Genomic DNA, 15127 nt, shown 5'->3' with positions numbered 1-15127 from the left:
TTTTTTCCCCCTCCTATTTAGGTCTTGTGGGTGCTTTCCTATTGAATTAATGGCGACTTATTTTAATTTTATAATCGCTTTTCTCAAATTAAATTTTTACTAGTCTTAATATTCTTTAACATCACACATTGGAGTACAAGTTTCATAATAAATACACAATAACTCTGGTTGAAAATTGAAGCTCCACCTAATCTCAACCATCCATCTGAACAACTAGACAAGAGATATGAAAATAATAATAATAAATAAATAAATTGGTTTTAAAAAAAAATGTTAGAATTTACGTTCGAGGGCACGGTTAAAGTATAAATGCCATTAGAATTTAACCCCATTACACATAATGAGTAAACGGCGCAATTTGGCCGACCAAAGGATCCACTTTGTCTATTAAATAGGGAGACTAACTTTGACGACGAAGGCTTTGATGGAAAAAGCCAACCGCATGGTCCATAAACACAAATCACAATACACAATGGTCACCACTCACCAACCACTTAGAATCTGAAAAATATGAATTAAAAAAAGAAAAAAAAAGAAAATTTCATTATTTAAAACCAAAAAAAAAAAGAAAAACACAGACGTAGGCCAGAAAATTTGGATTCTATAACTTTTTTAATTCTCACCCATTTGAGCGCGGTGGAATTACTTTTATTATATATTTATTTTTTGGAGTGGAAGTGAAGAATTTGCATTCATTTAATTTGAGTGTTTACTTATATATTTTAAAGGAGGAGTGAGAATTTCATTTTATAGGCCCTATCTATTTTTGCAGTGGGGAATGAGATTCTCACTTTCACGAGGGAGGTAGGAGTGAGAATTTTTTTTTAATTCTTTTTTTATTAAATTTAATAAAATAAAATTTTCATATTCATTTTAATAATATTATTATATTATTTCAAAATTACATTTATTAAAAATAATAATAGTAAACTTATTTAAATATAATATTATTATATTTATTTAAAAATAATACTTTATATTGATTCTGAGTTAAAATTAGTTAAAAAGAATATTATTATATTCATAGAGAATTAATAATATCACTATATATTATCGTTATTTGAAAATATAATAATATTATATTTATTTAATATTAATAATCAATAATAACAAATAATTTATTCTAAAAAATATTAATTTCGTACTATATTATTTATAATAATATTTTATTTGTGTTGCTCTTAGTAATAATTTTTAATTTACATAATTAAGAATATTAATAATAATTATTAATTTACAAATATACCAAAGTATATATTTTATTTTTCAAATATATTGTTTATTGATTTTGTAATTAAAAACTATAATTCTTTAAATTAGGATAAAATTATAATTTGAAACCATTTACTTATAGTTTAAGACAAAGTAAACATATGAATTAGGTTCTGATTATGATTTTATACTTCCATTTCAATGTAAATAAACAATTTACTCTCATTTTCATTTCACGCTCACAATCTCAAGATTTCCACACATAATTTCCACATCAATAGAAAATATAAACGCTGCATTTGTTTCTAGACGTTTAATTTGACTTTACCAAACCTATCTATCTTATAAAGAAAAAAAAAAAAATTCTTACCCATTCCAAAATTAAGTACCTCAAAACTCCGTATAGAAACAAACAACATCCCACTGTAATTTTATTACAAATGTCAACACATCTGTCATGGAAAGTATAAACTTGTTCAAATTGATCAAATCAAGTCAATGCACAAAGCCAAAATTTCATTTTCTATCCACAGACACACAAAGCATAATATAATAATTTTACTAAACTTATTATGATAAAGGCCACCGTCATCTGGTCTCTTATCTTGTGTTTATTGCATCCTTCATAATTTTTTACCTTTACATAATATTTAAAAGGAGTAAAAAAAAAATTATCACTAAAAAAAAAAACACATAATTGGTACCATACAACACAAATTTAACGCAACCTTTATAATATCATAATAGCATGATAAAATAAAATAAAATAAGATAAAAAAAGTCATGTAAAAAGATTAATATTTATATTGATATTATAATTATTAATTTATCGAGATATCTTTTGATATTATTCATGTAAACCTAATTAAAAATCTGGTCGGCATATTTTGGTAAAATTCATTTAACTCGATTAAAAAAAATTGCCATAAAAATGAGGAAGAGGCTTTGAAACAAGGTGTATTACATTAAAAAAAAAAAAAGAGGAGAAAAAGAAAAAAGAAGTAACACTTGTTGTATAAATAAAATTTATTAGATTAATAAATACAATAAAAATAATAAAGTTGGATTGATTCCATCACCCAACCAAAGCGAAATTCAAAGGGGAGGCTACAGGGAAAGGGGGTAGCGTCACTTCAATTTATGAAGCATTGAATTGAGATGATTCTTAGCTTTTCTCGCCGAACAATCCAACATAAATTTCAGATTTTTGATCATCCCTCTTGAGACCCAGCTCCCTGCCTGCATAGCTTGCTCTTAGTGTTAGGTTCTCCGTTTCTGTCTCTGTGCCCACAAACCAAAAAAAAAAAAAAACAATAAAAAACAAAAAAGTTTTTTATTTTTCTCTGTCAAGGTATTTCTTTGCTCTCTCTCTCTTTAAATTTTATTTGTCTTCGAATTTGTTGATTTTAGATGGGGAGTTTTTATTTTGTTTGATAGATTATGGGGCTATCGCAACTGGATATCCTTTATTTTTTTGGATAATCTTATTTACTGGGTTTTTTTTTTTTTCACTAAGAACTTTTTGATGATTGATGTGGGGTTTTTTTTTTCCCTTTTTGTAAAATATATATATTTTTTCTTTTGATGGGTTTTTCGTTTAGGGCGATTGTGAATTTGTAAGGGTAATCCGTCTGCGATGGATACTTTGTCAGTGTTGAATTTTAGCTCGTGATCACAATAGGAAAGAAACTTTTTTCTACTCTTGAAGATAGGTATTGAAAGGAAGAAAATTTGTCACTTTCATGCCAAAAATTGTAAATTTTGGACAAGTGATTTTTTTTTCTTGAATAAAAATTTGTTATTGCGACAGGGAATCTTTCATTCTTTTTGCATTAATTTAGGATGTAAGGTATGGCGACATCCTTTGACTAGTATGAGATTTTTTTTTTCTTCTCAAAAGTTAACCTTTGAATGCTGATTAATGAAGAAATGTAAGTTTAGATTGCATTAGTTTGCACTTTTAGCTGCATGGGCATTTGTTATTTAAGTTCATGAATTTCTTTTGAGAATAGTTTGTCGCATGCTTTTCCTTTCTCTTATTCAACATGGTTGTTTAATGTGATTTTCTTGTATATTCCAGGTGAATATACCACAAAATTATTAGTGCAGTTACGAAGCTAGTTCAGCATTTGTTAACAAGGGAGGGAGGGTTCTAGTTCGCGGAGCCAGTGAGACTTCTGCGAGCTCAGTGTCCTCTCTCATTGTATATATTGTTATATACTAATTGCTTCAAGAATTCTTTCTTGATGCATATGCTCAGTGGGGCTTGATCTTGCCAATGAGATTGGACTATCGCCGTTGCGGGTAGAAAGGAAGATATTAAAGTTTACAACAATGGGTTCTGTTTGCTGCTGTTTTCATGTGGAGGATTTTGAGGATTATATGAATCCAAACAGTTCTGTATATAGGAATTGCATGTGTCTCAGCTGCTTTATTCAGCATGTTTTAAATGTGGTATGTCTCATGCATCTTTTACTTAGTCTCGTTTTTCGTTTAAGATTTACTTTCTTCAATGTCGGTTTAACAGTTTGTTACAAACTTATGTTGCCATAATGGGCCTATTGTTGAAACTGTCAAGAGTTCTTTCCCATGTGTGAATATATGCGAACTAGACTACTAGTGATTAATACTTTTTTCTGTAAGTTGGTTCCATGTGACTATTCTCTGAAGATCTTACTCTATCAATGTTTGTGAGGACATATGACTATGTTTTTGGAGTGACTGAAGACCTGTTTATAATTCAGTTCTGATTACTCAGTTCAGGCACATTTAGTGCAAGTGTCTTTTGGATTTCATTGCAAAACTTTCTAGATCAGTATGATTATTTTCGCCAAGGTGCTTGTATTTTGTAAGCAAGGATGACACGCACAAATAGAGAATGAGCAAATTAGTTTGTGAAAATTTGAATTATGTATTGTAAAGATTATTCATGAAAGTTTAATATCCATCATTCCCCTGGATGATGTTCCTAAATTTCACTTCTCTTATTTCTTTTTTAATTGTCTGTAGTATACCTCATTATTCCGAAGAGGGGATGTGCATTCTGTCCCTTCATCCATACAGGGGGCAGCATCAATGACTTCTACTGCTTCCCTTGACAATTCTCTCTCTGATATGTACCGATCTCCTCCGAGACCCTTGCCTTATGATGCTGATCCTAGATATTTCCGCTTGCAACATGAAGGATTGGTTTCAAGGCGTGAGAAGGGTTCAAGCCAATTCCATGAGGAGTCAGAACCTCTAAGAAGTGACAATGATGTGGAATCGGAATCTTTTAGTGCAGGAGACAAGTGGAATGATTCATCCTGTGAAGATGGATCGAAAGAACAACGTTCTAAATCCTCAGTTACGCTTTCATCGGCAAAATCAACAGCTGGATTTGCGTATATTTATTCTCCATCAGAAGATGAAGATGTCTGTCCAACATGTCTTGAAGGTACATTTTGAGTGCAGTTTTATGCTTTTTTTATCGCATAGGTAACTTTGTATAGCATGTAAATAACTAGATTTTCCCAGGTTCACTGGGAGTCTGGGCCTTGACATGCTGCCAGACTATTTTGGTGACTTCCTTCTTGTCTGAGTACAAATGACTCTAAATTATGCAAAAAGTTAATTTTAATGATTGACAAGCTATTGTAAAATGAGTCCATATAGCGTACTGGTTTCAGTTAATTTGAGTAACTTAATTGTACCTTTTTATATGCAGAATATACGCCAGAGAACCCCAAAATAGTGACAAAATGTTCTCACCATTTCCACCTTGGTTGTATTTATGAATGGATGGAGAGAAGTGAAAACTGCCCTGTCTGTGGCAAGGTAATCAATCCCTTGTGCTTTGTTTCTGAATCCTTGAGGCTGTTCGTATTGTTCATGATAATAATTTATTTTGGTTTCTTATTATGAGATTGGGATCTATGCACTGCATAAAGCTCTAAACTTCATTCGAACAATGTTTTTCTTCCTTTGTTATTCAAAAGCATCCCAATTCAGGTTATTGTTGTTTGTTTACCTTTTTTGCATGGTTTAGTGTCAACTGATGTGTTAATATTTTGAATTGGCGAGGAACATCTTATTTTTAAGTTTCATTTTGTTTGAATTGAGGTGTAGCTATATAGAACTGTCTGTCCTTTTTATGACACTGAAGCCCTGCTTTGGTGAATAATGGAGAAATTTGATCTATGTTGTTGTTTATTCAAGTCAATTGCCTTTCTTTCCATGTTCCTCTCCCTTTGTCCTTTTTTTTTATCTTTTCAACAGCACTCACAAAAGTGTAGCCTTTTGGTTTATGTGATTTTATTTTCTAATCTTTAAGATTCAAAATCTGGAGATTAATTTCTTCATTTTTTTTTTAGCTTTGCTGAATTCTTTGGCATTTGGCATTGCAGTCTATTGCTAAATAATTTAACTGATGTTATTGGAAAACCAGAAGTATTTACTATTAGTTTTTCAGTTCCTACTTCCTAGCGGGTTTTGACTTCAGTATCTTATATCTGGAGATGAAGAATATTAAGAGAAAATGTGTTGAAACATTCAAATGATATTCATATTTCTTAGTGGCATAAAATGTTTTGTTATCTAAAGGTATTGTCTAGGGCACAAAAAAGACGTTAAAATAGTTCTAAGGATTTTTTAAGTGACCTTGCATTCAGTTGTTATGAACTAAAGTTTGTGTCAGTTTCTTAAAATGGTAAGCTTGCTAGAGGTCTCTCTTTAAACTTCCATCATTTGCTTTGTAACTGGGGAATGCAAGAAAGTCAATATTGTCACAGTTTCTTCTAGTATTGTTTGGCTAGTTATGAATCTACTACTCATTCTGTTTACTAAAACATGGGATTAAGGTTTCTGGCCCTGCCATTTTATCATTTTTTAGTATCTAATTGCGACAACATTGCATTTAGTTAAGCAGAAGTGGCAAGGTTTACTTCTAAAGCTTTCTTCATTAGAATGAACCATATTATCCTGTACCTTTTTCTCTGATTATTTTTACTAAAATTTCATCTCGTTGACCTTTTCGTAGGTGATGGTTTTTGATGAAACGACTTGATCTTTCAAAGGTTTTGTTCGTGGATGGAACCAGCAACAACTGAAGGAAGAATGTTTAAATCAAAAGAGACCTGTAAATCCATTTGTGAATATGAAGTCATTTGTGTCGGCTACAGTAAATACAAAAAGTGTCATTCAAATCATTGATGATTTTCCCCTTGTGTTACTGAAAATCTGGCTTTAGCCTCCAGAAAAATAGCATTTTACATTGAAGTGTGAGTGGAATGAAGAGAAACATGATTTTAGTTGTGGTATATTTGTCTTTCCTGTGTCTTACATGACTCAGATCTCATGGAAAAAAGTAAAAATAATGTTTATGAAGCCGAGTAGTCTAGCAGATTAGCAATGCATACCATATCACAAATGATTAGACCCCCCAATCAACAAGCCTTAACTTTTATTTCATCTGAACATTTGTTATATAATTTACAAACCAGTTTCAAGGTATTAGAACACGCTAGCATAATAAGAGAGATTATGGTTTTAAGCCGACAATCCACAAAAGCAGAAGCATCCTTATTGAAGACTGAACATAGAAGCTTCATGCTGCAAGTAATTTCAGTTAGCAGCAACTTGAAAAGCTCTTAGGAAAACCTCCGGGGGTTGACCACCGCTCAACTCATGCTTTCCATTAAGCTGCCAAAAGAAGATTTTCTCAGAGAATGGAACTGTGTAATTCAACTAAAAATTTAGTTGATATATTTAATCTTTCACTTACCACAAAATGAGGAACGCCTGAAATGTTTGCCGAGTAGTTCTTCAGCTCCTCATGAACCTAAATTGAAGCATAATTAGCAGGTTCAGTTCAATTTAGTAGCATCAGATGACTTCTAGTACTCTAGAATTGCTGATGGACGAAAAGAGGATGGGCTAAAACCAAAGGAGCAGAAAAGAAGAAAAAGAAAAATTACCTCACTCAATCCATTGTTGGGTTCGTCAAGAAATTCTGCTGCCCCTTCCACCCCAACCTTCCTAGCGCATTCAACAAGAAATTCTCTGCATCCAATCATGACTGTTACTGACCATTGTTGTGAAATGTAATGATGCAGCACTTCATCACCAAAGCACAGTTCAGTCACGAGTCCCCACTCAATTGAAGATTGATAGCAAGCTTGTTTCAGTTTTCAATCTTGTTCTTCTTTTCCTTAGGTTAAAGTTGATATGAGTGACATACACTTACAATTGCTTACAACTTATTGTAACTAACTGTGCTACCATAAATAGCAATTATAGCAGGCAAAACAAATCAGCTAATGTTGTTGTGTTTTTCATTTTAGGTGAGTGAGTTCATGATTTATATTCACTAGAGACGGGAAAAAAAAAAAAAAAAAACTCGTCCAATGAGAAGTAAGCACACTTGTCACCAATGTATTTCCCCTGGGTGAAGTATCCAAGGAACAATTCCTCCGCAAGATTGTGTTGCTTGTCAAGACCCTGCTGCCCAGCGAGATATAATAGCCTGTGGCTATCTAGTGTATTTCCTCTGTGCATATCAAAGAAAATGTTAGTGGCATCTCTATTGAATAGCTCTTCTAAAGCTTGCTAGTGTTCCACAAATCAGTTTATATATGAATAATAGGACAAATACTTCAAACTTACGTCAGTCCGGACATGTTATATTCCAACCCAAGACCCCTAAAAACCTGCAAATTTCAGAGCGAAAAATAAGAAATAAACCATCCAAATCAAATGATATACATCGCCATTGGAAATGATTCCAAGAGTGATTATGAAAACCTCAGTCATTCGAGCTATGATCCCTTGATTTTGAGATCCAAACTTATTCTCATAAAAATCTTTCTTGTTAACCCCTTCCTTAGGTGCAGAAGGATTCAGGAAAAAAGGATGCCATCTAATCTGCAAAATTAGCCCCAGAATAAATCAGACCACAAACACTGAATAGAGGATGTGTGGGTGTCCATGTGAGAGAGAGAATGGAATGAACCTCAAAATCATATTGATCCTTAGAAGAAGCTATAGCTTTGTCCAAATTCCTTTTTCCCACGAAACACCATGGGCATACAGTATCCGAACTGACATCAATTCGAACAAGCTTTTTCCCAGCACTGCTACCTACCGACTGAGCCATGATTCTTATGTATCTGTTACCTTTCTAAAATGTCAGTAGTAACATCAAGCACAAAATCAAACGATATAAAATTGTTTTCCCCAAATTATATATCCCCAAAGCGTCAATACCCAAAAAAAATCTTATTCACCAAACAACACAAAAATAGAAAATTGTAGAGTGATTTTACACCATTCATGAATAACTGAAAAACTAATTCATAAAAATTGAACAGAAACATGTGGTTAATTAATCTTACAAGAATGTTAATCAATCACCTATCTTTCTACAGCACATATCAATTGAAGGATTCTCATAAACTAAAGCCAAACAACATGTTTTAAATTTAACCCTTTTTAATTCCAATGCAAAATAGAAACTAAACCAAAAATTTTAAAAATAAAATTGAAAGGCTTATTAAAATTTGCAAGTTAAAAAGAACATACCTGGATGAACAAGCAGGGATCTTGTGACAGAGATGAAAGCCATAGCCGGTTTTAAAATTTTTATATTTGTAAAATGAAACGAAGGTTGGTGAAAGGTTGACCGTTGACAGTTGAGAGTTAGCAAGATGCTGCTACCCACCTACGCACATAGACAAATTTACCCAAATAAACTTTTTGAAAAATTGTATTGAAAACGTTTTATAATTTATAATTGAGCAATAATTTACAATTTTTTTTAGAAGAGAAATAATTTAAATTAGATTATCAATTACAGTCTTTCATAAAACTGCTTGCAAATGAAAACAAGAAGAATTTTAGTTTAAAAAATCAACAAACTTGTTTGAAAATCATTTTTGAAAATAAATTAACAAAAAACAATCATATTATTGTCATACTCTAATTATAAACTTATATTGGCATTATTTTGAATTGAGCAGTTTATATATTTCCTTTAACAAGTAACATAATAATAATTTAGGTTTAATCTCCCCTATTCACACAAGAAAAAATTGAATTTTATACATAAAGATAATTTTATTTAAATATTTTTTAAAACTATTATTATTTGCATTAAATATTCATACTGATTGGTAGCACAATTTAGAGGGAATCACAAAAAATAAAATAAAAAATTTTCACATACTCTGTTTTTCAACTTCTAGATAATTCTCTCTCAAGTGGAAGAAAACTTCCAGGTAATTTTATTATGAAAAATAAATTAATTATTCTTGTGAAGGGTAGTCTCGTCATGGAAAATTGATTGGTGAGTGGGGGCAGTCATTTATATTCACCGACATAATGCCCGCCTCAAAACTCCCACGTTCACGGAACAACAGAAATACGTTTGCTTTCAAATATTTTCTTCACTTTCACTCAATTTCCAAGAATCCAACTCCATAAAGTAATAATAATAATAATAATAATAATAAACAAACCCAGATTCCATTTCATTTTCATTGCTTCAAATTCAGGTGAAAGTTGTTTGTTTTTTGTTCATGGATGTGCTGATATCTAAATTTTATTAAATTAAACTTTATAATTTGTTTTATTTTGCCTTTCCGATTGGCGTAAACAGGGATTGATGGTTTGACTTTGAGGTTGCAAAATTTCTTTTCTTTTGCATTTTTTTCTCCACTTTCCTGGCAACCAAACAGATATAATTTCGCAAATCTTGAACCACGATTCTAGATTTCTGCTGCATTTCTGCTCTAAATTTGCTCATAGCTCTTTAGTTTGATTATTTCGTGATTTCAATTGTTCAAAAAAAGGAAAAAAAAATTGAAGACAGTAGCTCTTTAGTTTGATTATTTCGTGATTTCAATTGTTCAAAAAAAGGAAAAAAAAATTGAAGACAGTTCAGCTACAATTTAGTTCTAATTTTCTGGGTAAACATTGAAATTATCATTTGATTTTATTGGTCTTATCGCTCTTGTTGGTTGATTGTGCTATAGGTGTATATATTGAAAATGGATATCAATGAAATTATTGGCGAAACAGCCCGTCCTGTGGATAATATACCAGCAAAGAGTGCAATTTATGTGTGGGGATATAACCACAGTGGCCAGACCGGTAGAAAGGGGCGAGAGCGCCAATTGAGGATTCCAAAACAGCTCCCTCCTGAGCTCTTTGGGTGCCCAGCTGGTGCTAATTCCCGTTGGTTGGACATTGCGTGTGGTCATGAGCACACTGCTGCTGTGGCCTCAGATGGGACACTTTTCACTTGGGGTTTGTCCCTCTACAAATCCCTTCTTACATAATATGTTATGTATTAAATGTCTGTTTGCTTATGTTGTGTGGGCTTCCTCTATTGTGGTTGCAAAGCTTTTACCCTTTTTACTCTGATCATGACAGTAACTGGCTTAAAATTTCTTGGGAATATGTTATTGCTGCTGCCATGGATTTGGATGGGCACTTTCCTCTCAGGGTTTCTTTGTGTTGTTTGATAATCTTTTATGTTGAGTTGTTATTGCCATTTATATCCTGTCATGGATACGACTTGATTAAGGATCATTTCTCTAATTATTATTAATTACTCTGTTCTGGATTGTTAACAGTTGGCTTTTGAGATACTATTTGTTATGGTAATAGTTGTAAGAAGCAGAACTGTCAGCAGTATGCTTCCTAGTGTTCCTTTTTCTTTTATTGCATATGCAAACAAGCACATTTATGTATCTGTCCAGGTGCTAATGAATTTGGTCAACTGGGCGACGGCACCGAGGAGGGTAGGAAACACCCTGAGAAAGTAAAGCAATTGCAATCAGAGTTTGTGAAATCAATATCTTGTGGAGTACATTGCACCGCCGCTATTGCAGAACCTCGTGAAAATGATGGAACCATCTCAACAAGTAGACTTTGGGTTTGGGGTCAAAATCAGGTTGTGAGGTTTATTTTACTGAATCTTTATGTCTTCTCAATTTTTCTGTAGGATAATGTTGGATGGAAAATTCTTGTAATTGTTCAACTTTTGCTGTTGATTTTATAGTCAAAGGAGTGGTGTAAAGGCAGAAAATACATGTAGACTTAGGATAGTCTGATGGTAGAGATCGAACTTGAGATCAATCACAAGAAAACAAAATCTTGTGAGTGTTTTTATGGCCATCAAAGTAACCTGAGAAGAAGTAGAAGAAGGAAGAGAAGAATGAAGATGAGGATCTAGGCATCGCTACTTGATTCTTTTAGTAATTGTAGCTACCAGTTCTTGAAATACACCCTTTTCTAGATTTGCATCATACCATTCAAGTGAGAGCTTAAGAAACCTGTTAAGAGTTTTGGGAGACTTCTTATTGTCCATATCACACAAACTTTAGGCTACCAAACAGGAAGAAAAGCCATATAAAGATCACATGTAGAAAACCAATCGGTCGTCTAATCAAAATTGAGGAACATGAGCTGTTTGTTTGTGAATTCCTGAAAATTTGGAAGCTATCTAAGTCCTTCCCTAAAAATTTAGAAGTTTAAAAAAAGGAATCAGAGGCATCCGCTTTTGACTGGGTGAACCTAAATATGATCCTTATATTAAACTAAGAACATCTTTCCGTGGCTCCACTTAAGCTTATTTTGAATCTAGAAAATGTTTATGGATGTTCACTTTTTAATATTGTTTTGGGCTTCTTTTTCCTAGCATGGAGTATTAAATAATACTTTCTATTGATATTTCTTGTGCTGATTCTTTTGACAGGGATCAAATTTTCCTCGTTTGTTTTGGGGAGCCTTTACTCCGAATACGGTATGTGATGGATTCTGGTATTGAGCTTTGGTTGATGATAACCTACTTGAATGTTGAGGTTAAGACAGGAGGATTGAAATGTAACATCTAATGCACTCTGAAAAAATAGAAATTGTAATAGCTTCAATTCTAATTACCAAGTTTTATGGGTTTAGGCCAGTTTCATGAGGTTTTTGATTTGTTGGTTCTCATCAAAGACAAGAAACAGAAAAAGGAAAATCCTTAAAATAGCTCTTTTAAGTTTTGTTCTGGCAATATGATACGGTTGTTTGTTCTTAATTGAATGTACATTTGCGGTTGCTTCTTGATTTTTCTGTTGTTTATTTGGTTTTTTATTTGACCTCCACTGTGTAGAGGCAATCAGGATTCTGCTTTCTATTTTATTGCAGATTATCCGTCAAGTGTCCTGTGGTTCAGTTCATGTAGTGGCTTTATCAGAATGTGGCTTACTACAAGCTTGGGGTAGGTTTCGTCTAATATTCAAAACTTGTAACTGCCTCGAAAAAACTTTCATTGTAAAAATTAAATTGTAATTCAGCTATAACCTGTTCTCGTAAACACCTATCTGCAGATGATGTTTATGTTTATTCAGTACTCATAATAAGTAGATTGTATGATTCAGGAAAGGAAACTTGAGGACTCATTTTGGAGATGATATTTGTGCTTATGCACTTCTATTAATTCATATATTATATGCTCTAGGAGAGGATACTAAAGGAATTTTACTTGATTCTTTTGGTCTAATCAGTGTCTTATTGATCTTTCTATAAATCAGGCTACAACGAATATGGCCAGCTTGGCAGGGGTATCACTTGTGAAGGTTTACAGGGGCCTCGCGTAATAAAGGGTTATGCTAAATTCCTTGATGAAGCTCCTGAGCTCGAGAAGATCACTCAAGTGTCATGCGGGGAGTACCACTCAGCAGCTGTATCTGAAAATGGCGAGGTGTAAGTTATCTGAAGGATTTATAACATGAAGATAAGTTCAACATTTAGGCATGACAATTGTGGTTATCCGCATGGCACACAAGTAAATGTTTTTGAAGGTTTGGGAAAATCTTCTTATGGGAATCTCACATCTCATTGGGAGACTGGATGCAACAGAAATGGAATGCATTTGGATATGCAAGTCTCTGTCCCACATAGCTTCGTCATTCAATGGAAGCATGCATATCCATAAATCGTAACTATTTGAAGGAATTAGTATATATGCCACTAACTTTTTATTTCTTTTCCAAGTCTGAAAGCTTTTAATTTTTTTCATTGTTTATGGTTATTTCTGGATAAGACTCTTAACTAGTTATTAAAGTTTATACTTCTATTGATGCTATTTAGTTTAGGTAGTCAAGTCTCGTGTTGAAAACAAGAGGTTTAGGGTTCGAACACTACTCAAATGGGTGAGAAAGAGATTGGATTGCCAGTAGGCTAAAAAGGGGGGTAAAAAAAAGGAAGTTTATATTTCTAAGATTCATTTAATATTATAGTTTTACTAATTTGCCTGGGTGAGATTTAGTTATAAAATTCACTTGCCTACTTTCGATCCAACAGGGTCTGATTAGTCATTAGAGATCGATAATGTTATCTATAAACTATGTATGTCGTGATGGTATTCTAGTTTAGCAAGTAGTTTCTAATTCAAACTAGGTCTTTGTATCATTGTTATACCAATTCCGTTCTAGGTTTAACATTCATTAAACTGCTTAGCATTTGGAATGGTGGTATTCTAGTCCAACAATCTGTTCTTGCATAAGCTATGCGCAAAAATGATTGTGGTTATTTCTTTAACAAAATTTCTATTCGTTGGGTATAAATCTCAGAAATATTTTCATCACTGATGAAAATCTGTTCTGGAACCTGCAGCTATACCTGGGGGCTGGGGAGTGTGGGTCAACTTGGACACTGTTCCCTTCAGTCTGGGGATAAAGAGTTACTGCCAAGGCGAGTGGTTGCACTTGATGGAATCTTTATAAAGGATGTTGCATGCGGTGGTGTACACACTTGTGCCCTAACTTCTAAAGGAGCTCTTTATGCTTGGGGTGGTTGTCAAGCAGGGCAGTTGGGCCTTGGCCCGCAAACTAGATCCTTTTCATTCATCCCCAATGAATCTGATACTTATTTTCGTAATATCCCTATTTTGGTAGTGCCAAACGGTGTGCAACTTGTTGCTTGTGGACACTCTCACACGCTTGTTTATATGAGGGACGGAAAAATCCATGGATGGGGTTACAACAGCTACGGTCAGGCAGCTAATGAGAAATCTACGTATGCTTGGTATCCATCACCGGTTGATTGGTATGCTACTTTCTAATTATTGTTCTTAACATTTGCAAAATAATTTAAACCTTCATATTGATGCAAGTGCGTCATTGCAGGTGTGTTGGGGAAGTGCGGAAACTAGCAGCCGGTGGCGGCCATTCAGCTGTGTTGACTGATGCATGTTCCTTAAAAGAATTGTGCGAATTTAGGCTTGCAGAGAGCGTTACTTTATCAAATGCTTCTGAGATTGAGGATGTTGCATCCCGGACAGGATCAGAGGCTTTGGCGCGCCTTTGTGAGAGACTGAGGTATTAACTTATGAGGCTGTGGTTTCTATCTGACGTCTGCACCACGCCGGTGATTAGTTTATGGGCCCTTGCCTAATGAATCTTATGCATGTACAGGGAGCACTTACTTCATGGCGACGAATTTGATTGTGATGATGACACTAGGAATGGGAACGACTGAAACACAACTGAACTGGATTTGAAGATCATTGAATTGATTGTTCGTTCACATCTTCATTTTTAACAACCTGATTAGGACTGTAAAGCTTATAATCATATTTATTCAAACGACGAAGGAAAATCCTTTCTAATTAACCACTATCAAGTACATTTGATCACCTACTTAGGAATCTGGAAATGACAGTTAAAACAGGAACTTTATCTATGATGGTTAATGCGAATTATATGCAATTTTAATTTGGACATTAACATTTCTCAAGGTTTTATACCAAGCATAGTTTATTTTTTATGCTTTCATACCCGACGTCTAGATCAATGTACTAACTGATAACCCAAGACTCTGTGTCGACTCAAGACCATGGGCTGTGCCGGCTAGGCCTAGTTAATTTCTCTAATGGCTAGTCCATCGG

The 15127-nt window shown here is 33.5% G+C and overlaps 3 protein-coding genes across 6 annotated transcripts; 2 read left to right on the top strand and 1 right to left on the bottom strand.

Moving 5' to 3' along the window:
* Positions 1–2184: 2184 nt before the first annotated feature.
* Positions 2185–6892, top strand: LOC102616991 (E3 ubiquitin-protein ligase At3g02290). Its single transcript, XM_006482374.3, has 5 exons — positions 2185–2563; positions 3293–3666; positions 4222–4648; positions 4919–5028; positions 6230–6892. Exons 2-5 carry the CDS (start codon positions 3547–3549, stop codon positions 6254–6256), a joined length of 684 nt encoding a protein of 227 aa, XP_006482437.1. The 5' UTR covers positions 2185–2563; positions 3293–3546; the 3' UTR covers positions 6257–6892.
* On the bottom strand, positions 6623–8926 carry LOC102616311 (uncharacterized). 3 transcript variants are annotated; one of them, XM_006482372.3, is made up of 8 exons: positions 8770–8926; positions 8201–8357; positions 7993–8112; positions 7855–7898; positions 7613–7738; positions 7167–7251; positions 6974–7030; positions 6623–6891 (listed from the first exon to the last, which is right to left on the bottom strand). In XM_006482372.3, exons 2-8 carry the CDS (start codon positions 8342–8344, stop codon positions 6814–6816), a joined length of 654 nt encoding a protein of 217 aa, XP_006482435.1. In that variant the 5' UTR covers positions 8345–8357; positions 8770–8926; the 3' UTR covers positions 6623–6813. The 3 variants fall into 3 exon arrangements, with proteins under 3 accessions (XP_006482435.1, XP_006482436.1, XP_006482434.1); XM_006482373.4 differs by having other exon boundaries at positions 8201–8368; positions 8770–8920; XM_006482371.4 differs by having other exon boundaries at positions 8201–8364; positions 8770–8918.
* Positions 8927–9573: 647 nt separating this feature from the next.
* Positions 9574–14966, top strand: LOC102616029 (ultraviolet-B receptor UVR8). 2 transcript variants are annotated; one of them, XM_006482370.4, is made up of 9 exons: positions 9574–9740; positions 10221–10494; positions 10950–11143; positions 11948–11995; positions 12385–12457; positions 12771–12942; positions 13855–14286; positions 14367–14558; positions 14655–14966. In XM_006482370.4, exons 2-9 carry the CDS (start codon positions 10236–10238, stop codon positions 14716–14718), a joined length of 1434 nt encoding a protein of 477 aa, XP_006482433.1. In that variant the 5' UTR covers positions 9574–9740; positions 10221–10235; the 3' UTR covers positions 14719–14966. The 2 variants fall into 2 exon arrangements, with proteins under 2 accessions (XP_006482433.1, XP_024955602.1); XM_025099834.2 differs by lacking the exon at positions 9574–9740 and adding an exon at positions 9844–9866.
* Positions 14967–15127: the final 161 nt, after the last annotated feature.

The sequence above is a fragment of the Citrus sinensis genome, chromosome 6 (assembly GCF_022201045.2).
Source record: "Citrus sinensis cultivar Valencia sweet orange chromosome 6, DVS_A1.0, whole genome shotgun sequence".
NCBI classification, from domain to species: domain Eukaryota; kingdom Viridiplantae; phylum Streptophyta; class Magnoliopsida; order Sapindales; family Rutaceae; genus Citrus; species Citrus sinensis.
This window is presented reverse-complemented; position numbering and strand designations above follow the sequence as displayed.